Source organism: Nyctereutes procyonoides, unplaced genomic scaffold (genome assembly GCF_905146905.1).
Source record: "Nyctereutes procyonoides isolate TBG_1078 unplaced genomic scaffold, NYPRO_anot_genome, whole genome shotgun sequence".
NCBI lineage: Eukaryota > Metazoa > Chordata > Mammalia > Carnivora > Canidae > Nyctereutes > Nyctereutes procyonoides.
In genome coordinates, this window is record NW_026575051.1 from 5552207 (window position 1) to 5578110 (window position 25904).

Sequence of the window (25904 nt, forward strand, 5' to 3'; positions counted from 1 at the left end):
ATATATGAATAGTAACAGCTAACAGTTTCTTCAGTGTTTACCATATGCCAGAGATTGTGCATGATCTGAAGTATTCGTAATCCTTCTTCCAAATAGATATTACTTCAGGCTCCCTGCCGGGATCCTGCTTCTCCCTCCGCCTGTGTCTCTGCCTCTCTCTGGGTGTCTCTCATGAATACATAAATAAAATCTTTTAAACAAACAAAAAAAGACAAAGGGGCGCCTGGATGGCTCAGTGGTTGAGCATCTGCCTTTGGCCCAGGGCATGATCCCGGGGTCCTGGGATCGAGTCCCACATCAGGCACCCCGCAGGGATCCTCCTTCTTCCTCTGCCTGTGTCTCTGCCTCTCTCTGGGTGTCTCTCATGAATACATAAATAAAATCTTTTAAACAAACAAAAAGCCAAATAGATATTACTAATTTACAGCTGAGAAAATTAAGTCTCAGAGACGTTAGTCCTGTGCATAGATTCACATAACAAATACGCGGTGGAATCAAGAACTAAACTATGCAGCCTGGTTTCCAAGCATTTGCAGCAGCATAGGGTACGGTTACATACAGCTTCCCTTAATTTGAGACTTTGTAAAAAAATGGTATGGTAAGTGGGAAAACATTGTACAGCATCAGTCCTTTGAGAAGAAGTAGAAAGAAAAGATAAAGCAGGGGAAAAGAGCTGATCTAGGGATTGATTGATTAGGCTCATGAGGAGAGTCTATAAGATGGGCATGTGAATACACCTTGATCAGTATGTAAGAAGTACAGTATCATGAGTTCTTTCTCTGCGAAGAATAGGTCTTCTGGTATAGCACAGTATTAACCTAGGCAGCATAATCTGTCTTTGATGCATATAATGTATTTATATATATTAAAATAGTTGAAGTAAACTTAGGTTTTACTTTTGAATTAAAAATTTGACTAGGGGATCCCTGGGTGGCTCAGTGGTTTAGCCCCTGCTTTCGGCCCAGGGCGTGATCCTGGAGTCCCAGGATCAAGTCCTGCGTCGGGCTCCCTGCGTGGAAACTGCTTCTCCCTCTGCCTGTGTCTCTGCGCTCTCTCTCTCTCTCTCTCTCTCTCTCTCTCTCTCTCTGTGGCTCTCATGAATAAATAAATCTTTAAAAATTTTTTTTGACTAAACACTGTCTCAACAATAAACAGCAAAATCACTCTAGTATTAATAGTTTCAATCACCCACACATATTTTTAATATTCCATTGGAATGAGTTAATGGCAGTAATCTTTTCAGGTAAAGTGAAGTTTTACTTCCTATAATAAAAGTTGGAACAAATGGGTGCCAGGCAGGCTCAATTGGTAGAGCATGCAACTCTTGATCTTGGGGCTGTGAGTTTAAGTCCCACATTGGGTATAGAGATTGCTTACAAAATAAAATCTTTACAAACAAAGCTACAGTTTGGGTAACAAACTGGTACAGGGAATCTGTGTACAACTGCTATCCATTAAATGTAATGTTCTTATCACAGTAATTCTAAACTAATAAAACATGTTATGCATTGCAGAAAAAAAATGTAAGGAAAAGTTAGGCAACTGAGGCAAAAAATACTATGTGGAATTCCAAAAATAGTACAGGGTGTTGTCTTACTGAATCCAAATGAGAAAGGCGAGCAGCCCAGGTGGCTCAGCGGTTTAGCGCCACCTTCAGCCCAGAGTGTGATCCTGGAGACCCGGGATCGAGTCCCACATCGGGCTCCCTGCATGGAGCCTGCTTCTCCCTCTGCCTCTCTCTCTCTCTGTGTCTCTTGTGAATAAATAAATAAAATCTTAAAAAAAAAAGAAAAAGAAGACATGTTTAAAAAAAAAGAGAAAGGTGGCTCAAGTCAGAACCAGACAATAGTCAGAACATAAACAAACATTCAGAAGTGGAGGATGAGCATGATGTGCTTAGAGAGCTAAGTAAGTACTGAGCAGTTGTATAAGAGAAATTGACACATCTCCAAGTTTATCTCGTGTCTTTTGTATGTTGTCTCATGATTTTTGAGAGCTTTTCCATGCATCCTGTTTGAGACAGGTTTGTCTGACTTGGTAACGGCAGATATCTTCCTCTATTTTTATAGATGAAAACATTGAAGCTTAAAGAATGTTTTGGTGACATGGCTAGTTAATAATGAAGCCAAAGCCAGAAGCTGCTTTGCTTTAGTCTAGTGGGTGGTCTTGTAATCATATGTTGTTTTCTCAGACTTCCAGGGAGATGAGAGCAGTCCTGGGAAACATCCAGTGATTCTGGTCAAGCCTGACAAACTTGATATGAATAAATCATTATTACCTAATACATGCCCAGTGTGGTTGTTTGTCCCCACCCACCCAGAATTTAAGGCCTTTTTTTTTTTTAAGATTTTATTTATTTATTTATGAGAGACACAGAAAGAGAGGCAGAGACTTAGGCAGAGGGAGAAGCAGGCTCCATGCAGGGAGCCCGATGCGGGACTTGATCCAGGGACTCCAGGATCATGCCGTGAGCTAATGTCAGGCACCAAGTGGCTGAGCCACCCAGGTGTCCCTACTTTTAAGGCTCTTGAAGGTGAAATTTTTTTTTAATTTATTTATTTATGATAGTCACAGAGAGAGAGAGAGAGGCAGAGACATAGGCAGAGGGAGAAGCAGGCTCCATGCACCGGGAGCCCGATATGGGATTCGATCCCGGGTCTCCAGGATCGCGCCCTGAGCCAAAGGCAGGTGCCAAACCGCTGCACCACCCAGGGATCCCTGAAGGTGAAATTTTTGATGAAAAAAATGATGTTAATTTATTACATTAGAATGAATATCAAAAAATGAGTTATATTTGTATTTCACTCATCAGAATAGCAAAGATGAAGAAAACTGAAACACTAGCAAGAGTTCTGGAAAGTGAAAGTTCCCCATATTGCTGGAAAGATTTTATTTATTTTTTTTAAGATTTTATTTATTTGGCAGATAGCACAAGCAGGGGGAATGGCAGAGAGAGAGGGATAAGCAGACACTACCCCCACCCCTTCCCACCCTCCCTGAGCAGGGAGCCCAGTGTGGGGCTTGATCCTAGGAACCCGTGGTCATGACCTGAGCCAAAGGTAGATGTTCAACTGACTGAGCCACCCAGGTGCCCCTGGAGATACTTTAAATGGGTATATTTATAGAGGATAATCTGGCAGTATCTATCAAAACTTAAAAATTATTTACCTTTTTTTTTTTTAAGATTATATTTATTTATTCATGAGACAGAGACACAAGCAGAGAGAGAAGCAGGCTCCATGCAGGGAGCCCGACGTGGGACTCGATCCCGGGACTCAGGGATCACACCCTGGGCTGAAGGCGGCACTAAGCCACTGAGCCACTGGGGCTGCCCTGTTTACCTTTTTCATTATCAGTTTTACTTCTAAGAGTTTATTCCAAGGATATAATGGAGAGATGCCCAAAGTTATAATATTATGTGCAAAGATTTCACCACAGCTTTATTTTTTTATTTATATTTTTATTTTTTTTTTTAGATTTTGTTTATTTTAGAGCAGGAGGCAGGGGCAAAGGGAGAGGAAGAGAATCTTCAGCAGACTCCCTTCTGAGTGAGGAGCCCGTGACATGGGGCTCAGTCCCAGGACCCTGAGATCATGACCTGAGTCAAAATCGAGAGTCTGATGCTTCGGGCCTCTGGGTAGCTCAGTCAGTTAAGCATCTGTCATTGGCTCAGATCATCAAACCCCTCATTGGGCTCCCTGCTCAGTGGGGAATCTGCTTCTCCCTTTGCCCCCTCACCTATCTCCCCTCATGCACTCTCACACTCTCTCTCTCTGAAATAAATAAATAAAATCTTAAAAAAAAAAAGTCTAACACTTAACCAACAGGGCCACCTAGGTGCCCCAGGTTTGTTGATTTTTCAAGTATCTTTCTATATTGACTGATTTTTTTTCAGTGAGTACATATTGCTTTTATAAGCAGTAAAATACTACTGATGCTTATTTTGTGGAAGAATATAACCATGCTATCACAGGATTCTTACTGCCGTAACCCCTACATGTTAAGAATAGCAGCAGTGACACTACTGACTTTCTCTTTCATTTGTGACAAACAATAGAAGGAATAACTTCTAGAGTCAGTAATGGATTAAAGGCAAGATGGTTTGCGGGAAACACTGTGACTGGATGGAAAGAATACAGGAATCGAGGGACCTAAATCTGGAATCTACCTTTGCCTTTTAGCTAGAGTTATGATTTGGAGAAAGTTGCTAACCTCTCTAAAGCTTGATTCCCACCCCCACCCCCACCCCCGATTTGAGTGAGGATAATTAAAGTATTCCTCCTGGAGTTGTTTCAGTAGCAAATAAGATTAGGTTGGTAAAATCTCTTTGTAGACTCTCTGGTTTAGGAATAGAACAGTAATCACCATACATGCCAAGCATTGTACTAAGCACTTTAAATGTATTACCTCATTTAATCCTTATATCAACTTTGTGTAATTAATAGTTATTTCCTTTCTGACAAGTGAGAAAGTTGAGACACAGACTTAGGAACCTGCACAGGGCCACGTTATAAAAGTTAGAGCCATGATAGAAGATCACACGTGGGGGGGAAGTGTGGCAGGAGAGCTCTAAGAAGTGATTCGTGTCTCACCAGTCTGCCAGAGTTCAAGGAAGCACGTGTGTAGGGAGGACCCAGTAGAAATAATTTACTAACAAGGGTCTCATTGCTCATTTAAACAGCTAAATTATTATGGATTTAGGGACCTATTGTAGGACAATTCCAAGATTTAAAAATGTTAACAGAATTTATATGGGCTTTATACTGGAGTGGTCTTACTTAAAATTTTTAGAAATATTCTGGGAAAAGGAAAACCAGAAGCCTTCAATAGTTAGAAGACTGAATTTCTTCAGAAATTGGAACATTATTAGGGTCACACATGCAAAGGAAGTGAATAGAACTATGACAGAAAAGCTTCAGTAAAGTTGGTTTAAAAAAAATGGATACCTGGAGTATATTCTAAAAATGGTAGCCTCGGGGATCCTTGGGTGGCTTGAGCGTCTGCCTTTGGCTCAGGGCGTGATCCTGGAGTCCTGGGATCAAGTCCCACATCAGGCTCCCTGCATGGAGCCTGCTTCTCCCTCTCCCTGGTGTGTGTGTGTGTGTCTGTCTGTCTGTCTCTCATGAATAAATAAAATCTTTTTAAAATAATAAAATAAATAAATTTTTTAAAATGGCAGCCTCTTTGCTATCCATCCATTAATACCTTAGAAGGTGATCATGAAGACATTTTAGATTATATCTTTGTTGTCTCTCCCCTCCCCTACTATTAGCCCTTTTTAACTATTTCCAGAAGTCCTGGGTATCATCAGAGAATATATGTGAAGCAAAATGAAAACCTGTTCAACTTTAAATAAAAAACATTAGCAGGGTTGTCATTAGTATGCATAAATAATGGAACTAGGCCAAAGTCAACAATATGCCATTAAAACAGTTAAAGAAATGTAGTAGTTTTCACATAAGAACAGACTGAAGGGATCCCTGGGTGGCTCAGCAGTTTAGCGCCTGCCTTCAGCCTAGGTGTGATCCTGGAGTCCCGGGATCGAGTCCCACATCGGGCTCCCTGCATGGAGCCTGCTTCTCCCTCTGCCTGTGTCTCTGCCTCTCTCTCTCTGTGTGACTGTCATAAATAAATAAAAATTTAAAAAAAAAAAGTTTGGGCAAAGATGTAATTATTTTCTAAAGCTAATTATGGAGTATGGATGAAGGGTGGACTGGTTTATTTACTGAATTCTGTGGCATCCTACCTCATCTCCACCACTCAGCTTACTCTGAAGTAAAAAGGTACTGCCTTTTAAAAGATCATACCCAAGACCTTCTCGGGGTCCTGGGATCCAGCCCTATGTTGGGCTCCTTGCTCAGCAGGAGGTCTGTTTCTCCCTCTCCATCTCCCTCTGCTCCTTCCCCTGCTTGTGCGCTCACTCTCTCTCTCAAATGAATAAATAAAATCTTTAAAAAATGAACAGTCTAAAAGCGTTGTACTTTTGAAATAGATTAAACCTTATTAAAAAAATAAGACCCCATTTTGGTCTTTCCCTTGTCGGCAATAAGCATTTTCTGATTTTATGGATCTTTTTCTTTTTTGTAGACCTGACTTTGACATCTTCTGAATCAAACTTGAGAGCAATAGTGGTTTTATTTGACTTTACCAGTCGCTAGGGATCTGTTTTAACCTCTCCATGCTACATGTTATTGCCCTTAGTGACCTTTTTCTTTAACTGGTGGTAGGATGCAGTCCATTTGCATAAAAATTGGTGGTGACATAAGATCATTCTTCCACCAGAGCACCAATGGAAATCAGGACAGTATAAACCGAAAGTGCTAATACAATAAGTAGGGCGAACTTCGGGAGTATTTTGAATAGTTGGACATCCCCCAAAGTATAGAGGGATTGGGGGGTGTGATTACCTGAAAGAGAGGGATGAAGCTTCCCGATAGCCCCCTCCCCATTGTACCTTGGGAGCAAATGCCTTACATGAGGCAGTAACTCATTACTTGTTCCTTACATGACTCCCCTGCTTGGGGGAGAGTTAGCCTTCTAGCCAGTGACATTGTGGTGTAATTTTGACATAGGGGCTGAGGGTTAAGCATAAGGTACAGAAAGTGAGAGAGGACTTATGAAGAGGAAGTTGGGCACTGTAAGTCAAACTGCTTATTTGAGGGCAGATGACTTCTTGTTCCAACTCTTGGATGAGCCTTACAGTGCTTGATAGTTTGCATTTCCTAATGCTTGTTAGAGGAGCATATGTGCCTAGATTATTTTTAATACATGGGCAGGTTTTCTTTGACCAGTTGGATTCTTGCCCTCTTTTGTGTCTGTGATCTAAACACCACCAAATTATTGCACTACCATTTAATTTGTAGAACTGATCATGACTGCAGCAAGAATTGTGGATTTGAGGTCTCTTTTTGGATACAGCTTAAAATTATTCTCAAGTAACAAGGTGGTCAATGTTTTTACATTGTCAGTGGTTTGGTAAAGACCATTTCAATAAACGCAGTTCCTCCCAGTATAAAATCACAGGAACGTTTAAGATGTCATTTCTTTTCAGAGCAAGAATGCGAGGCATCTGTGAGTTCTCCAGCTTGCCTTTCATACCTTGGAGTTCCTTGGGAACGTGTTTGGAGAATGTTCTAGATCATGCATATTCCTGTCTTCCAGGCTTTTTTTTTTCTGGTCAAGCAGACAGTTCAGGATTCTGAATCCAAGCATGAACGTTCATCGCGGCAGTGAGAGTGACAGAGGGCTGTGGCAGGAAGCGAGCTGCCCAACTGATGGGCCCACAGCCCCAGCGCCAGAAAGAGAAACAAACAGCTTGGCTGCTGCTGCTCTTCAGAACCTCACTTACCCTCCAGGTCCCAGGAGTGATGGTACGAGGGTTAGAGCTTGACTTACTTGGGAGGGCTTTCTGACACTCGAGCATTCACTCTACCCAGAAGGCATATAAAAAAAAAATCCCCAGCTAATTGGCTTAGCTCACATATCACTGTTACATAAAGCTGTCACCAAAAATCCCTGCTTACTTAATCAGTACAGCACACCCAACTCAGCAACAACAGTATAAGAAAAATAGTCCTGGGTCTGCAGTCAGAAGACAGATGCAAATTCTAGCTCTGCTACTAATCACCTATAACCATGGATGAGCTCCTTAATCTTTCTGAGTCCTGCTTTCTTAATCTAGAAAACAGGGATATTAATATTATTCTTACTTCATGAGACTGGAAGACTTTGGAGTTCATGGATGTGCAAGCTCTTGGTAAACTGTCAGGTTCTTCTTAACTTTAAAAGGCAGTGGCAACACTAATAATAACAGTTACTGAGTTACTGTTTATTGAGCGTTCACCGTGCTAGGAACTTTACATACATGTTTTTAGATAAAGGGTGGCAAACTGTGGCCAAATCTAAACCACCACCTGTTTTTGTGCATAAAGTTAAAAAATGCAGCCATCATGCCCGTTTGTTGACACACGGTCTTTGGCTGCTTTCCTGCAGTGGCAGAGATTGACCGGCAAAGCTTTCTGGTCCCTTATAGAAAGTGTGCTGTTCCCTGCTTAGATTCATCCTCCTTGTGCAGATGAGGAAACAGAAGCTTCAGAAGCTTACAGAACGTGCCCAGGCCCACACCGGTAGGAGGTGGGCAGCCACCATTTAAACATGTGTCTTTCTGACCAGGCTCTGCTAGAGAAGCAGAGAGTGCTAGAAGCGTTCTAGATGCATCCGCTGGCAGAGGAGCAGGGTATGGTGTGCCTGCCATCCTAGAGGGTGCCATTAGGGAGAGTTTATGCACTGAGTCCCGGTGGGACTTGCACCCTTCAGGAATCAGGCCACCTGAACTGCTTCCTTGGTGGGCAGGCGGGGTCAGGCATCCTGAATTTGTGACATAGGTATTTACTTTCATTTTTTAGAACAGCACTTTGAATTCAAAAGCCCATCTTAGTGATTAAAGTGTTTCTTGCTTTCTAGCTTGCTTGTGGACCGTGTGGAAATTTAACTGTTGGTGTGCAAACACAGGGCCACACTGAAAATTTGTCAAAAGTCAATAGGTCTTTGGTCTAGATTTTGGGTTTTTTTTTTTCTTGAAAAGCGAATGGAGAAGAAAAGTGTGTGTATGCTAGCTCACAGTTTTTTTTGGTTATCTAAGGGTCCGAAATCAGACTGATTTCCCAGAAGTCATGAGCAGTGATCATGTTCATAAAATATTGTATACAAACTTAAAATATGTGAGGGATGGGAGTGAGACATTCAGTTGTATTTCTAACCTTTTACTCTTAAAAAAAAAAGATTTGAAGAAAATGTAGAAAAGTGTTAAGCTTGTCAAATCTAGGTGACAGGATATGCATATTACACATTGTGTTAATAACCTTGGTATGTTTGAAATTTTTCATAAAAAGATTTTTTTACATTAAAATAACAGACTTTTTTTTTTACATTAAAGTAAAATATATTAGGACAACTGCCAATTTAAAAGAATCCTATAGTAATCATTTTATAAATATTTCCCCCTAATTGTCTACTGCATGCATCCCAATTTCAGATATTTAGTTAAAAGCCTTTTTTTTTCTTTTTTTGCATGATATGGTATTAGCACACTTGGAAATCTCTCACAATACTTTATTTCAGCTGATAGAATAATCCTGTGAGGGAGGTGGAGTGAACATGATTCTTATTTTTTAAAAAATGAACCAGGTTTAGAAAATTAAATAAACTGCTTAAAGCAAATGGCTGCTTGGTGATACCAAGACAAAAACAGGTTCTGTGAAGGAATCCTAACTCAAGGCCACCAGCATTGGAACTTTTCTTTTTTTTTTTCTTTTTTATTTTTTTTTTATTTTTATTTCTTTATGATAGTCAGAGAGAGAGAGAGAGAGAGAGAGGCAGAGACACAGGCAGAGGGAGAAGCAGGCTCCATGCACCGGGAGCCTGACGTGGGATTCGATCCCGGGTCTCCAGGATCGCGCCCTGGGCCAAAGGCAGGCGCTAAACCGCTGCGCCACCCAGGGATCCCGCATTGCAACTTTTCTGTTGAGGGCAAACCTAACCTCATTTTGAACCTCTTTCAAAAAAGGTATTGTGGTGTTAGGATTCTCCAGTGCATAGTGACAATGCATTTTTATGGGAATTTCTAGAAAAAGTAATGCAACAACTGTCATCCCTTTTAGGAAATAAAATTTAGAAACATTTAGAAATTTTTGAAGAATGTGAAAAATGGAGTTTTTGCACACACAGGTAGCAGTTTCCTTAAATAAATCATAAAAAGTACAAGAGTATTATTTAGAGCCAGAAGTGGAAACAGAAGTAAAAAGTGACTGCCTCTGTGAACAAGTCCAGGGGAGGGCTTGGAGTGTGGCAGGGCCTTGCTGGTTGGCCACAAGAATTCTCTAGTGTTTAAATTTTTTTAAGCCATACACATAGTTTACTTTAAAATTTTTAAAACATTTTAAAGTGTGGGCATTATTGCCTGCCTTCTCTCCTCTCCAAAATATAAACGTGGGAAAAAAGCTCAGAGGGGTCCAATATGAGTCTCTAGCTTATTTTTCCTTTACTTGTTCAAGGCAAGAGGTTTTTTGGGTTTTTTGTTTTTGTTTTTGGCCTGCAAACACCTAAAAGTTTGGGGGGTTTTTTGTTGTTTTTTAAAGACATGAAGTTTCTTTTTCCCCCAAGCCTTTTTTGCTGTCAAGTTATTTTGGTTTGTTTGTATGATCTTTTAGACCTTTCACTTGACTATGCCTCTCAGCCAGCAAATCTTCAGTTCCCTCACATAATGCCACTTCCCGAAGACGTCAAAGGCTCCTGCTTCCAAAATGGGAATAAACGGAACCATGAACCCTTTATGGCTCCAGAACGATTTGGAAACAGCACTGTGGGCTTTGGCAGTAACGTTCATTCCCAGGCGCCAGAGAAAGTGACACTTCTTGTAGATGGCACACGTTTTGTTGTGAATCCACAAATTTTCACTGCTCATCCGGATACCATGTTGGGAAGGTAATTGACAATAATTTCCTTCCAAATTCACTCTGTTCTCTATGAATAGAAGTACCTGTTAATCTTGCACTAGATGTGAGGAAAAGAAGCACTGCATTGCTTATTTTTCTACCTTCATACTTTTGTGAAATAGGGATGGCAAGCTTATAAAAAGCCTTATATGTGTTGATGATTTAGGGAAGGTACTTATTTACAAAGCCAGTACAGCTTTGAGCCTCTGCAGAAGGGAGTGTAGTCAGTTAGAACTGTGGAAAGTAATCTGCTGAATATCCCTCCCAATTTCTCTATAAACTCAGTCTAAAACAGAAGTCAGATACCTAATTTCTATTATCCATAATTTGTATACTCTCAAAAGTAATCTTGTCTGAGTTCCACAGGTCAAAGACAGGATTAGGTGAGATCTAAGTCGTGTTTGTTTTTTTTCTTTAGTCTTTCAATAAACAAATAGAATTAGACACGTGTTTCACATGACACAACAGCAAAGCCATTTTACAGAAAAACATTTGCCTGCCATCCGTCAGGCTTGGCAGTAGGTGTCATGCTGTCATTTTCTAATGCCTCCATCACTATTCCAAGTTTTCCCAAACAAAATCTTTGTATCTGGCTGTTTTAGTGTTTCATGATTTCTTTCTTTTCTTCATATTCCATTCTCTGTGCTGCTTCATTTAGACCATAGTCTTAACTCTCCTCACCATCTCCTGCCTCCAGCATTTTAGAGTTAGAGTTTAGGAAATACAGGCAGAGCCTGCCAGGCAGGAGTACTGGCCAGAAAGTATTCTTGGGAGCCTGGGCAGAGAATTAGGAAGTTCTCTTTCTGACCAACCACAGACCTTGACATGAGGAATAGCAAGTTGGGATAAGAGTAAAAATAATAATAATCTGTGTGTATATACACACAAACATTTGACTTGTGAGGACTTTCATCTCCTTGGAAGTAGATCTTATTTAAAGATCTAACTTCACTCAGGACCTTGAACTAATTTGAACTGATTTAGAAATCAGAATGGACCACACTCATTTGTTGAATTTTAGGATCAATGGAATCTAGCTATTCAAATATATTTATATTTGAACATACACATACAGATTCATGAAGAACCATTTTTAACCAGAACCAAACCTGTATATTTCTCAAACATCTAAAGTAAGACTAAACTAGAACATTAAAACATTTTCCAAATTGGCCCTATATTTTATCAGACTTGACTTCCTGTCCTCAGGTTTGGTGTCACTACCACTATTACGCTGCCCCCCCATCCCCACCCCCTGAAACTGTTCCCTCAGTGCTGACTGGCTCTTTGAGATAGATTGCCCCTGAAGGTAGCAATTGCAAGAAGGAAGGCAAGCATTTTCTGAGTGATAGATTAATAGATTCTTGAGTGACACTCTTTGAATCTGGTTATGAGTTGTCCCATGGCAAGAGAGTCTGATTCTTTGTCTAGGTGGTTCATCAGCTGAGGTTATCAGTTCTGAGAGATACTTAGGTTGCTCTGTCCTGAGGTTACATACAGTGTTCATAAGCCTAGGCAGTGAGTACAAATATGGGCCACTGGTCACAAGATGGACAAGCTGAGAGATTGCAAATGGATTTATGTTAACCGATGCCACTACCAGATAAATAACTTCGAGCTTAGGTCTTGCTGATGATAGTTGGGGGGACTGGTTACATGGCATGTGTTCACTATACTGGTTTTTTTGTTTTCATTTTATTTATTTATTCATGAGAGAGAAGCAGAGACACAGGCTCCATGCAGGGAGCCTGACGTGGGACTCGATCCTGGGTCGCCAGTATCATACCCTGGGCCGAAGGCGGCGCTAAACCACTGAGCCACCCAGGCTGTCCGTGTTCACTATTTTGATTCATAACTGTCTTGGCTAGACTTCAACCAGAATGTTCCAGAAAAATGTCAGCATTCTTTGAAGACACTTATCAGGATGGATTTCTTATATATGGTGTTCGTGGTTTGGAAAGCATGTGATTTGGAGTCTTTTTCAGAACTCTGAAAAGCAGCCAATTTAGGGTGGAGGGTAACAGTTTTAACATTGAACAGCAGGACTCCCAGCAGGTGAAGGAAGGATATGGCAGTGAGGCCCCATTAGGAACTTAAATCAGGCTGGTCAAAGATCCTGCCTGCCTGCCTTGTCCCTCCCTCACACTGTTTTCCCACTCCACAGCTCAGAAATGTAATCTGAGTGGTAGAAGTCATGGGGCCAGTTGTACTGGACGGGATCTGAGAGAAGGGAGGAAGCATGGGAAAAGATGAGTAAGAAAAAGTAAGATCTCCCTGTACCCTCATGACCTCTGAGTTCATCCACAGAGCAGGCTTGCCTCTCTAACCTATGGCAGACCACTGATGAGCCTAACACCTCCCGTCCCTGTCTACTTGACCTGAAGTTCCCATCATTAGGGTTACTCCTTGGGTTGAAGGAGGACATTTTCCCAGAGCCCAGTATTAAAAGGTACCAGGAGAGGGAGAACAGTAACATGTGCACCCACCAGTGCAGATACATCTGTCACACAGGTGTTGAAAAGCAAAACTCAGAACTACTGAGAATTGGCATACTGGATAAGTAACGGTAACAGGGGGGCAGAAAGGACCAGGAAGGGTCAGGAGCACGAGACACGCGGTCTTCCTGAGCTGCCGACACACAGGCAGGTTCCTGGGCGGTGGGGAGCATGTGGGAAGCAACCCTCACACACGCCAGAGATTTTCCAGGGGCTAACTCTGCAGATGCCGCTTTATTTCATTCACTGTCACAGACGCTTACCACAGGTGTTTCTTGAGGACTTGCTGCTTCATCTCTGCTTGGATTCTAATGTTGAAAGCAATTGCTACCACCTGGAGGGAGCTTCTTCAAAGGGGTTGGGTCCCATTGCTGTTTTTTTTAATTTATACTATGAGAACATGGAATGGAGTCTTCCAGAATGAAGATGGGAGCAGTTCTCATGTGTGAAGAATCCCTTGAACTAGAGAAGGTTAACATAGTTGCCTGATGTCTTTCAGAATGTTTGGACCAGGAAGAGAGTACAACTTCACTCGGCCCAATGAGAAGGGAGAGTATGAGATCGCGGAAGGAATCAGTGCTACCGTATTTCGAACAGTGCTGGTGTGTAGGAGCCTCTTCCTGACATCCTCTTCCCCAGACGCAAGCATAGTCAGAAGCCTTCAGAGTTCCATCAAATTGTTACTGACTTTAGAGTCTCTGGTTCCCAGTTTCCTTTCCATTTTCTTTTTTTAATTAGTTTATCTTTCTTTTTTCAAATATTTATTTGAGAAGGAGAGCATAAACAGGGGGAAGGGGGAGAGGGAGAAGCAAAATCCCCCTGAGCAGGGAGCCTGACTTGGGCCTCTGTCCCAGAACCTGGAGATCATGACCTGAGGCAAAAGCAAGACGCTTAACCAACTGAGCCACCCAGGTGCCCTTCCCTCTGTTTTCCATTCCTGTAACTTTTAGGTACTTCTTGCTTGTGCAAGCTCAGTCAGGTACCAGGTTGTGGTTAAGCATGCCAGGAGAGACCAGGGGCTACTTTGCCAGCTGACAAGTCAGCCAACTTGGTGATAGTTCTAGTAACCTGTCATTTTAACAGAACCAGGAATGAATAGAGGGTTGAAGAGGTCATTCTTCGTCTCGTTCTTTGCCTACATTTCTTTTTAATCTGTTTACAGGATTATTACAAAACTGGTATCATCAATTGTCCTGATGGCATCTCGATTCCAGACCTTAGAGATACATGTGATTATCTCTGCATTAACTTTGACTTCAACACTATCCGATGTCAAGATTTGAGTGAGTACAGGAGCAGCTCCCAGCTGCATTTGAGCCACTGAACTTTGAGTTTGCTTGGAATCAACTGCTATTTTTGATCACTAAACAGAGTTTCAAGCATGGTTGAAAATCTCTGCAGAGGCAGAGACGTGATACTAACTTGTTCCCTCTTCCTGCTTCAGAGCACTGTGAGGAAGTGTGGAGTAAACAAACCAGAACGTGTGGTGGGTTCTGAATCTAGCTTGTCCAGCAAGGCACCGAGCTAACTACTTCTCCTCTTTGAACCTTGGTGTCTCAACTAATAAATAGTGATACTGATTCTTGGACATTAGTCTCCAGGTCCCCTGATTCTCTCCCCCATAGAGTCAAACAACATACACTGGCTGGGTTCTTCTAATTATTTTTACCATTATTATTAACTTCGTGTGTACTAAGTCCTTTCTAGATGTGAACTTGCTTCATTCTTAAAACAGTGAGCCCTGCAGGGTGGGCGATAACCCCATTTAACAAATGAGAAGACCGAGAAATTAGCTTGTTCAAAGCTGTAAGCGTTAAAGCTGGGATTAGAACTGATTGTCTGACTACAAACACCATTCTCTTATTATCACCTAGGCTTCCTGAAATTATTTTTAAAATAAGTAAGGTTCACAATACATTTCCCTGCATATTCCTTGAAGTTCTCTAGACTTGTGGTTTCTCTACTGGGTCTAGCTCACACTTAGAGCAAATCCCTTGGTGTCCTCAAACTTCAGATGATTCCTCTTTGTGGTACTGTAAATCCATGAAATTGGGGTCCAGAGCATCTTCAGAACGGGTACTACAAATGGTAGTTCTGTCTCTGGTATTATTAATGTGTGTGGTCTGACATTGTATAGCTAACAAAACCTCAGTTGGTCAGAATGCTCAGGGATTATTAAACGTGAGGGGGGTGCTTGGGTGGCTCAGTTGATTAAGCATCCAACTCTTGGTTTTTGCTCACATCTTGATCCTCCGGGTTGTGGGATTGAGGCCTGCATCAGCTCCATGCTGGGCATGTTGGGCGGTGGAACCTGCTTGGGATTCTCTCTCTCCTTCCACCCCACACCCCTCCCTCCCTCTCTCTCTAATAAAATAAATAAACATGAGGAAGTTAAAGAGTGGTAAAATGTGAGACCCATCTAGCAAAATCAGCTTAATTAGCATCATGGAGCAAGAAACAGTTTCTGCCTTTAATGGGTAACCTCTCTGGAACTTCTCAGTAATAACAGCCATTACCTCATAGTCTTTTTGCTCCAGTAATATCTGCATTTGGGCAGAGAGGATATTCACCTATAGTTTCTCTCCCCAGGTGCTTTACTGCATGAATTGTCTAATGATGGTGCTCACAAGCAGTTTGACCACTACCTTGAAGAATTGATCTTGCCCATCATGGTGGGCTGTGCCAAGAAAGGGGAGCGAGAGTGCCACATCGTTGTGCTAACAGATGAGGATTCTGTGGACTGGGATGAAGACCACCCTCCTCCCATGGGGGAGGAATATTCCCAAAGTAGGAGCCCCCTGCATGGTGTACATGTTTTCTGCAAGAAACATGCTGCCCAGAGTAGCAGCTAGATCCTAGAAGCAGTGCGAATATCACTTATTGAGCTGGCAGTGAGCACACTCACCTGGATGATGAGTGCAGTGTAGTGACTGATGCAGGGCTAACGTTTATGCTGAGCGTCTACAACTCCGACTGCTGCACCCGGTGTCGGATACTGTGGTGATACGGAGCCTATTAAATGGTGGTGTCCCTCTTCTCTCCGTTGGTCTTATTTTTAAATCCTTTTGAATTGGTAATAATTCAAAAAGTACAAAAGGTTGGATATACATTGAAAAGTCTTGATCCTACCCCTGCCTCATCTCAGTTTCTTTTATACCCTTCAGATGTATTCAGTGCACACACATAAGCAATTATGTCCATGTTTTTCCCTTTTTTTCAAATGCTACCATATTCTATGGACTGTTCAACACCATGTCTTACATAAAAAGCTTCCACGATCTTTTTAATGGCTATATACTATTCCACCGTATGACTGTGCCATAGTTGATTTAACTGGTTCTGTTGCTGGGCTTTTAAGCTACAAATTATAAATGATGCTGCAATAAATTTCCTTTTAAACACAGTCTCTTCATATGTATAATTCTATAGAACAATATTCCTAGAAATGGAATTTCTGTGCCAAAGCCATGTTCCTTTATAATTTGATAAATGTGGCCAGATTCTCCTCCATATTACACTCACAAAGCAACATGACAGGTTTGTTCCCTCACCAAAACAATGTTTTACTAAACTTTTATCATTGCCACTCAGATAAAAAATAGCGTTGCATTTACACTTAAATTTGCATTTCGCATTCCACAATCAAGATTTACCATCTTTTTAATTTTTAAGAAACCATTTTAATTTCCTTTTCTGTAACTTTATTTTGCCTTTTGCCTATTACAGAATTGGATTGTCTTTTGCTTAGTGATTTGTGAAGGCTCTCTCTTTGTATATATATTAAGGAAATTAGCCCTTTGTAATGTTAGCTGCAGATATTTTTCCCAGTTGACTATTTGTTTTTAGCTTTATTAAAAGTGGTTTTAGCTAAGCAGAAATGTTGCATTTCTAGGTAGCTGAATGTATTAATTTTTATTTTAAATGCATTAATTTTTATTTTATGGCTTCTGGGTTTTAGGTCATACCCAGAAAAGACTTCCCCACCCTGAGACTATAAAAATTTCTCAGGTGGTTTCTTTCTTATGTTTGATCTATTGCTTAACATTTAATCTGTGATCTACCTGGATTTTTTTTTGGCATCAGGGTCAGGTATACCTTTCATTAGACTGATTCTGTTAGCTCATCTCCCTCCTTTTTCAGAAGTCTTCATTCCATGACTAACTCAATTTTTCTTTTTCCAGTTCTTTATAGCTCCAAGCTCTATAGATTCTTCAAATATATTGAGAACCGTGATGTTGCTAAAACAGTGTTAAAGGAGAGAGGCCTGAAAAATATTCGCATTGGAATTGAAGGTAATAAATATCCCAGTTAGTATTCAGTTTGCATGGCTTCTGGAATAGGCTGTATCTCTGGGCACCGCTTATGTCCTTCAAACTTGGCTTCCAGAGGACCTAGAGAATAGACACCTGTGAGAACTACATTCCTACCTGTTGAAAGGATTCCTGGTTCTGCATTTGTTCACCCTTACATTTCCTTTCCATTTTATTTCCAGTTGTAAATGCTTTAAAACAGCTGGAGGAATAAGTCCCAGCATACTGCTTTGGGATAAAGAGCAGTAAGGGCTAGGGACACTACTGGGTGAATGGAGCAGAGCCCCAGGGGCTCACCAAGTGCTAAGGATCCTTTTGGAATCTGGAAGGGTCCTTCTGAAAACTATAGCCTAGAGACTTATAATTTGAATTTATTCCACTACATACCTTTGAGGAATTTCTGTATTGATAGAATGGTTTTTTTTTTTAATTTTTATTTATTTATGATAGTCACAGAGAGAGAGGGAGAGAGAGAGGCGCAGAGACATAGGCAGAGGGAGAAGCAGGCTCCATGCACCGGGAGCCCGATGTGGGATTCGATCCCGGGTCTCCAGGATTGCACCCTGGGCCAAAGGCAGGTGCCAAACCGCTGCGCCACCCAGGGATCCCGATAGAATGGTTTTAAATGATGTTGAGCAGTGGCTCCCAACCTATGGTCTCCATGAAAGGGTCTTAGCCGCTGACTCTTAGAGTACGCTGAAGTTGTGCTGGTTTCCCCTCTGTGAGTCTTTGACTCTTGTGTTTTACTATTCTTGCTGTCTCAGTCTAGCCTACTGAGACATATCAGATCTTCACTGTGTCTGACTTAGGTTGGAATTGCAGGTGGGAAGAGATTTTTGAGGTCTATTAAACCTTTCACTGGGTCCCTCCTTTTCACAAGAAACCCCAGGAACAGGGTGATAAGGATTACTCCATTTCCCAGAGCAGCCTGTCATACTGTCCTACCACTAGAACATTCTTCAGCATATCTAGTACATAACTTCCTCTCTCTTCTGTCTTCCAATTCTAATCTCTGAAGCTACTCTAAGATTTCTACTCCCATTTCCATGTGATAGCCTTTCAGATACTTCAGGCAACTTCCCTGTCTTTTCTTTAAGAAAGTGTGTAATGTATACCTTAAACTACTCCTCCTACAGTGTGCTCTCTAAGCACTAGAATTAGAGACTGGAGTTCACCATGGCCTAGCAGGATTTCTGTTCTCTGGCATTGCTGCCAGTGAGTACAGGCTTCTGAAATTACTAAGAGGCTCTTCTCACCCTGCCATTAGAGGGGATAGAATTTTTGTTACTTCCCTTCTAGGGATAAGACCTGCTAACCTGGATAGATAGGAGGTGAGTGTAGCACAGAGGGTTGGGAGTGGCAGGACATGGTCAGAGGTCATTTCCCCAGTAGTTTTTTTTTTTTTTTTTTAAGATTTTTAATTTATTTATTCACGACAGACACAGAGAGAGAGAGGCAGAGACACAGGCAGAGGGAGAAGCAGGCTCCATGCAGGGAGCCCGATGTGGGACTCGATCCTGGGTCTCCAGGATCACGCTCCGGGCTGAAGGCAGCGCTAAACCACTGTTCCACCGGGGCTGCCCATTTCTCCAGTAGTTCTTATGCACAGTCTTTGAATTTGGGAGGAAATTACTGTGGTTAGGCAAAGAGAAAGCGTGGAATCTAGAGTGAGCAATTTCCTGGAGTCATGAGAATGGCCTTCTGTGTTTCAGGTTACCCTACCTGTAAAGAAAAAATTAAGAGGAGACCTGGTGGCCGGTCTGAAGTAATCTATAACTATGTGCAGCGCCCCTTTATTCAGATGTCCTGGGAAAAGGAAGAAGGGAAGAGTCGCCATGTGGATTTCCAGTGTGTCCGAAGCAAATCCCTCACCAATCTGGTAGCTGCTGGAGAAGATGTCTTGGAGGACCATGAGATATTAATGCACCACCCACCCCAAGTGGATGAACTTGACCGGCTGAATGCCCCACTTTCTCAGATGGCTTCTAACAACTTTCAGGATTAGGGCCAGCTGTGGACCCACGCCTCTTCGGAGCCCTTCTTTGTACTGGATGCCCACAGCTAGCCCTTCCCACGGTTTGTCTCACCCTGAGTAGGAGACCTGCTTCTCCGTCCTTTCCGTTTTTCCCACAGTTAGTGTGTGTCCTTTTCATTACTGAAAAGTCTGTGCCTCCGGCAGCGGATAAAAAAGCACTGACTGGTAATTAAGCTACCAACTTTGCAGCAGCCCTGGTAACTTGAAAAATCTGGTGCCGTTTACAGAGTCTTCGCATAACTGCAAAAAGCAGGAAAGAAAGTCAAGACTCTTGTGGCTTCGTATTCATCAAAGCAGTCCTCTCATCCTTTATACTTTGTTCTTGGCTTTTTTGTTTGTTTTATACCAGGCAAATTACTTGGCAGCAAAGGGACCAAACCTTAAAAAGAGACAATCTCTAGCTCCCACAAGCTGGCACTAATGGGATTCTTGTTAGGGGTCAATGAAAATGCCACTCCTGGTGGCCTCTGTGCCCAGATCACATCTGGGAAGAACTAGGCTCTCATCAAAATGTCCAAAGGGGATTTCTTAAGAGTTTAAATTCAGTTTTGTTTTTCATTCATTCAGTGAATAACTCAAAGGCAGATTCTTTGACTATAATAGTGTAACAATGTTTATGAAACCTTGTCAGGTTCAAGTCTAAAGGAATTATTTGGAATGACCATTTGGAATCAAATTCACAGCTCCAGAAGAATCTTTTGAATCAGGCCACTTTAATTATCTGGCTTGGAATCTGATGTGAAGAAGCTGTAGGTCTTCACTGTAGGCAGCGCACTACTGTAAGTGTGGCTTGGAAACCTTAGATGATATGGGCTTAAAGGCTTTCAAGAGATGGGCAGAAACTTCTGACAAGTGCTCTGTTTCTCAACAGAAAAGACTTCTAAGAGCTCCAGGGAAGGGGGCATTTGGGGTGAAGCTGGGTGGGGAAACATCACCTACCCAGGTTTTACCCCAGTGCCGGATTTTACTTTATATATTCTTTTCATACAATGGAATTTTTTTTGGATATCAGGATATTTGTTTTTGAAGTGGCCTATCACAGTGCTCACACTGGGTTAGAAAACCATAGTACCGTCATCCCCAAAGGAAGGATGAGTTGAAGGGATGTTAGGCCCAGTAATTTTGTTTGATCTGTTGGCTCTGGGTTAGTATGGCATGGTGTGTGACAACCCAGACCACTCCCCCCGGTACTGAACCATTTTCCCTCATGGCCCCTTGGCTGTTAACAGCAGAGCTAAATCTAGAGTCTAGAGCCAGACGTTAAATGTCTGGGGCTAATCTCCCATCTTGTGGTAAAGGTTGGCCACCTACCCAGAGCCTGTAGTCCTCACACATTTCAGAGGTACATAGTTTCCTTCAAGTTCTTTAAGGTAACATGACTAGTTTTCTTAAATTCCATTCCCATAAGACACCATAAGGCAAACTAGTCGATTCCAGTTTGCCCTAATCATAGTCCTCCAAAGGTATAAAGTCAGATGGGTGTCAAAAGCTACTCTTTCCAAGGCTTGAAGAACAAGAACGTTAAGAAGTGTGTTCTCTGTACATGTGAGCAGCATCACAGTGGAAATCAATGCTCTGTTCATTACTCAGAAAAAAGTAGTAATAAGTGGTTAAACTGAGCCATCTCCCACCTATAGTAGGTCTGACTACCACTGGCATCCAATTTGTAAGGCTGATGGTAATGGTTCAATTTGAGATTAGGTCTTTTTGTAGCCAGAGGGGACTTTTTTGTTTTGTTTTGTTTTTCCAGAGGGGACTTTTATGTCTATGAAACTCATTGACTCTTGTTTGAGGTCTGGTTTGGCTTTGACCTTACCAGTACTTCATTCCTACCAATAGCTGTCCAGCCCAGATAATCATTTAATGGTGCTTCCTTTCTGCTTCTCAGTTGACTTCCTTCCATGCCATCACAAAGGAAATCTGAATTAACTGTGTAGTGTAATAACTTCATTCTACGTCTTCTGTATTAACATTCAAGTGTGAACATGCCGCAGCTGACACTCTAAAACCAGTTAGTCTTTGCCTAGGTAAAAAGCCAGGTATGAAAGTATGGCATGTATGTAGCGCTCTGTTCTATGTAAATGACTCATTTCCTCAGGCTTTCAAGAAGTAGCTGCCCCACACACACAAAAGGTGGGTAATGTGCTTTTGGCCGCAATCCATAGGGTGAGTGAGCCTGAAACCCATACAGGTAAATCTGCTGGTGTCACTGGATAGTGGTGACAAAGGGAAAAGTGGGGCCTAAAGCTCCCTTCTGGTGAAGAGGGAGGTGTCTTATGGACCCACCACCCTCCCAACCTGGAACTCAGCATCATTGTAATTTAGTAGCTCCCCTTAGCCATGGCTGCTCTGTTCCCAGGGCCAGGACATTCCATTAATGGCAGGACCATTCAGTCGCTGCAGGGACAAGGGCTGGGTTGCAGTCATTCCCTTCAGAGTCCACCACTGGCCAGTTCGGCAAGAGATATTTCTAATAAAGATGGAACTCAGGTTTGGTGATTTTTGTTTTTTGTTTTTTTTTTTCTAAGTGCCTAAATAAGGAAGCCAGGCTGTTCATACATCTTCTTATGAAGATGGTTTTGCTCAGACTGTCTAACTCAGAGGTAGCTCAGCGAGCCAAGAGGAACCTGAACTTGGAGTTTAGAATCTGAGTTTGTGAATGCATCATCATCATGCATCGTTGATTAGGAAACATTTGGCATTGAGCTGGAGAGTGGGCAGAGTGTTAACATGAGATGACGTCATGGTTTCTCCCAAGTGGAGGAAAAGTATAGAAAAGATGCCAGCAAAAATGGTAAGGAAGCTAGAAAGTAAATTTACTGCACAATGTATAATAGCCTATATATTATTTTAAGCTAAATTTGAAGAAAGTAGTATGTCATCTAATGTATACAGGTCTCTGAAAATACTGTAGAATAAGCCCAGACATATACTTGCAGGAAGCAATCAGCACAGGCTTTAACTCAAATTGTCAGAGTGTGACATAGAGTCTTTTTTTATTAAGTGTGAACAGAAGGTTAAGAATCAGGGGTTTTAGTAATTTATTCAATGCCACTTCTTGCCATTATTTTGAAATTGTTAAAATGAACTCTTACCGAGTTCAGAAAGCAAACCTGATGGCTTCACTGGGGGAGATGGAGCCACACTGTGCTCTGGGTGGGATTGCCTCTGCAGGAGAACATTACATTTTCTCTTAAAGGCAAAATGCTTGTAGATTTTGCCTCTTTACTTTGTATTTACTTTTAAAGTTGCACTTGTTCACCTACCAGTGTTTACGATATCCTATTACTTGGGATGCTTTTTCTATAATAAAGTATTATCATTTGTGTCCATGTTGTTTTTTAGCAGAAAATAAAATTGGAAGCCAGGACATTAAGAGGGACTGAAGTAGCAGCACCTCGACTATCCAGAGCAGAGCCTCTTCCTTTCCTACAAGGCCACAGGGTCACTTTGAGCCAATGTGCACCCTTCTTACCTATTAATCACTCCCGGGTTCCAGAACCCTAAGAGTCTGCCTTCTTGAGTTCCTGGTTCATTGGCATTCAAGCCCTCCTGAATCCTCCAGTCGAACTTAGTAGGGCCCCACAAAGCCAAATATAAATTTGGAAGGTAAGAGGACTCAGACTTTGATGTTCTGGTTTCAAACAAATGAGGAACTGCAGCAGGAATGAAGAGCAGGTCCCTGGAAAACACTGCTGTAGAGCTGCGGGCTCCTCCTCTGGTCTCTGTGACTTGGCCTGATTCCAGTCTGGTGCTTACTGAGTTTCCTCAGCTCCCTTAGCCTAGGAGTTTATCGATGATAATAATTTCAAGGGGTGCTACTAACACCTCCCAGCAGGCCTGCCTTTATCAACAAAGAGGTTAAGAACGTCTCTGTAGACATGGCCTATTAAATACATTCTGTGCCAAGTCCTATATGACCACAGGGACACAATGACCAGGACAGTTCCTCTCCAAGGGATTTTTAGATTTGTGTGGGGAAAACCTCTATCTACAGTCCAAGTCACCCAGAAAACCCAAGAGCATGCAGTAGCCAGTTCTTCACCATGAGGAGAGTTTGCAAGAGTGCTCTACAAGTGCTATGTGAACCAAATTGTGAAGAACAAACACGAGTTGTTTTTGGATCCGTGAACATGCCAGGAGGTGTTCCAGGCCAACACCACTATTTGAGAAAAGACGCAAAGGTGAGATAATCATCAGGGAATTGGGGAGATGCAGAGATGAAGCCAGAGTAAGGAAGGAAGGACTCTTCTACCTCAGAAAAGGTGTTTGGTCTCGTTCATATAAACTATTGGAAGCCCTGAAGGGTTTTATGCAGGAGAATGACATGGTCAGACTTGAATTTCTTTGGCAGCAGCGAGGCCCGTGGACTTGAAGGGGGAAGGCCCAGGGACAGAGGTCAGCTAAGGGGCCACAGCAGTAGATTCAGCAAGAAATGAAGGCACCAGTAAGATGGATGGCTGTGCCCCTGCTGTGCGTGTTTACCGGAGCCGGGAAAGAAGTTTCTGGCTGGACAGCTGAGTAGGCGGAGTCAAAAAGGCCAGTGGGAAGCAACAGGAGTTCCGTCTGGACTGCAGTAGTGTGAGTCTGAACGAGGCCTTCCACACTGCGGTGTCTAGCGGGCGCCTGGCTTCGTGGGATCTAGTGTTCCAGGGCTGGGGCTGGAAGTTGGTCACTTTGAGGAACTCCCCACAAAAAGGGGTGCTGAAGCCCCGGTGTTGGGGAGATCACCAAGACCACGTGAGTCAAAAGAGGGCAAAAGCATTGCTCAGACGATCCTCAGCATTTCAGTCAGTGGCAAGGAAACCACCACGAAGAAAGTTGGATGAGAGTAGTCTTTTGGTTTTGTTTTTTAAGTCAACAGTATGCATGCAACAGGTTGATCAAGTAAGGAGGGCTGAAGGGCTGCCTGGGTAGCTCAGGTCATGATCCCAAGGTCTTGGGATGGAGCCCCAAGGCGGGCTCCCTGCTCGGCGGGGAGTCTGCTTCTCCCTCAGCCTCCCTCCTCTTACCCCCTACCCCCTCTTCTTAAATAAATCTTACTGAGGACTGAATGAAAGCAAAAGGCTATAACAGGACATCCATGACCAGAGAAATGACTATAAAAACAAAAACTAGTAGGTTTTATACCTGGGATAATGAATACATGTTTCACACTAGGGACGGAAGTCAGATGAGGTGAAGTGGGAGCGGGGAAATGAGGAAGTAACAGCTCCACGCCTCTGCCAAGTCACTGCTATTAAGAAACCTCTCCGGAATAAATAAGTCTTAAAAGAAACCTCTCCGGGAAGCTTCCCTCAGCTCCCCAACACCACCAGGTCCCCCAACAGCTCCAGGTCAGCTATCGCACTGCTCCGCCAGGACTTCACAGCTGGTGCCGCGTGCCCTTAGGCCACTTGGTGGGAACTCTCCAACTGCGCTGCAGTTCAGGACCACAGGGGGCTCCCCGGGTGCGTCCCAGGGTGCCCAGTACTGTGCTCTGTATATGATGGGTGCTTCATGTGATTTAGGCAAGATGCTCTTCCCTGAAAGTACACCTGAAAAGCATCATGGAGGTGGTTTCCAAGTCAGTGCTGGCTTTCGTAGATCATTCCAGGGAAATGTATGCTAGCTAGGAAAGGGAAATACCATTCACTGAATCCTTTTTGAATTCAAGAAAAAAATACCATGTGGGGTTCCACATAGAGCCCCATGAAAGAGTGAAACCCAAACACACCTCCCAAGGAACCAATTCAGAGAAAAAGCATTAACAGTTGATGGCAGAGGATTCCTATTATGCCATATACATGAGCTCTGACATTGCAGCCTGCTATCCAGAGCCTGAATATTAATCCTGAAGGAACTCATTCATAGCTTTTCAAAGTAATTCTAAAAAGAAATGTGGGGGGGGGGGGCGGGGGGGTGCCTGGCTGGCTCAGCCGGTAGAGCATGGGACGCATGACCTCAGAGTCGGTAGTTCAAGCCCTGTGTTGGGTGTGGAGCCTACTTTGAAAAAATTTAAAAAGAAAAAGAAACAGGCACCGAAGAAAATCCTGATGTAGCCCCAAATCAAGAGGAGGCTGAATGACATCAGCATTGTTTCACTTCAGTATGCAGTACGGTCCAAGTCCTATTTCCTGACTCCCCCCTAAGAGAGCAGGGGCAGTACTGTCTGTGAAGAGGACCAACGCTGAACCAGCGGCTCCCAACATGTTTCCTGAAACTCTAAGTTTTGCAAAGACAACAGCCATTCTGGCTGCATTCAGCTTCCTTCTGCCTGCGGTTCTGACCCGGGATGGCCTTTACTCTTCTTTCCTCTTTCTGAGGCTCCTTTCCCTAGCCCAGAAGAAGGGGCTGATGTGGGGCCCCAGCAGGTGGACCCAAAGGGCCCAAAAGGCTCTGCCAAAGTCCCATCCCAGGAGCCTGTGAGGGTCCTGGTCGACCCCAGGCGGGTAAACAGCTGTACGGAAGTCCAACAACTAACAGGACTTTTGTCAGCAGGTGTCCCCTTGGCCTTGCTGCAGGGGGAGGCCCCACTGCCCCGCAGCCCTGAACCAGGCAGAAAGAACACATGCATGGGGCCAACAGAAGA

The 25904-nt window shown here is 42.8% G+C and overlaps 1 protein-coding gene across 7 annotated transcripts in view; it reads left to right on the forward strand.

The window, feature by feature from the left end:
- Positions 1 to 22661, forward strand: part of KCTD20 (potassium channel tetramerization domain containing 20) — a 39941-nt gene extending 17280 nt beyond the window's left edge. For 2 of the 7 annotated variants that reach the window (XM_055330060.1, XM_055330061.1), the window contains exons 2-8: positions 7186 to 7370; positions 10209 to 10482; positions 13488 to 13590; positions 14151 to 14271; positions 15578 to 15775; positions 17170 to 17280; positions 19011 to 22661. In XM_055330060.1, the coding sequence (XP_055186035.1) occupies positions 7211 to 7370; positions 10209 to 10482; positions 13488 to 13590; positions 14151 to 14271; positions 15578 to 15775; positions 17170 to 17280; positions 19011 to 19303 (1260 nt within the window). In that variant the 5' untranslated portion in view covers positions 7186 to 7210 and the 3' untranslated portion in view covers positions 19304 to 22661. Of the gene's footprint in view, positions 1 to 7161; positions 7371 to 10208; positions 10483 to 13487; positions 13591 to 14150; positions 14272 to 15577; positions 15776 to 17169; positions 17281 to 19010 lie in introns of those variants that run through there. The other 5 variants (XM_055330059.1, XM_055330058.1, XM_055330062.1 and 2 more) reach the window with 4 other exon arrangements.
- The last annotated feature ends 3243 nt before the right edge of the window (positions 22662 to 25904 follow it).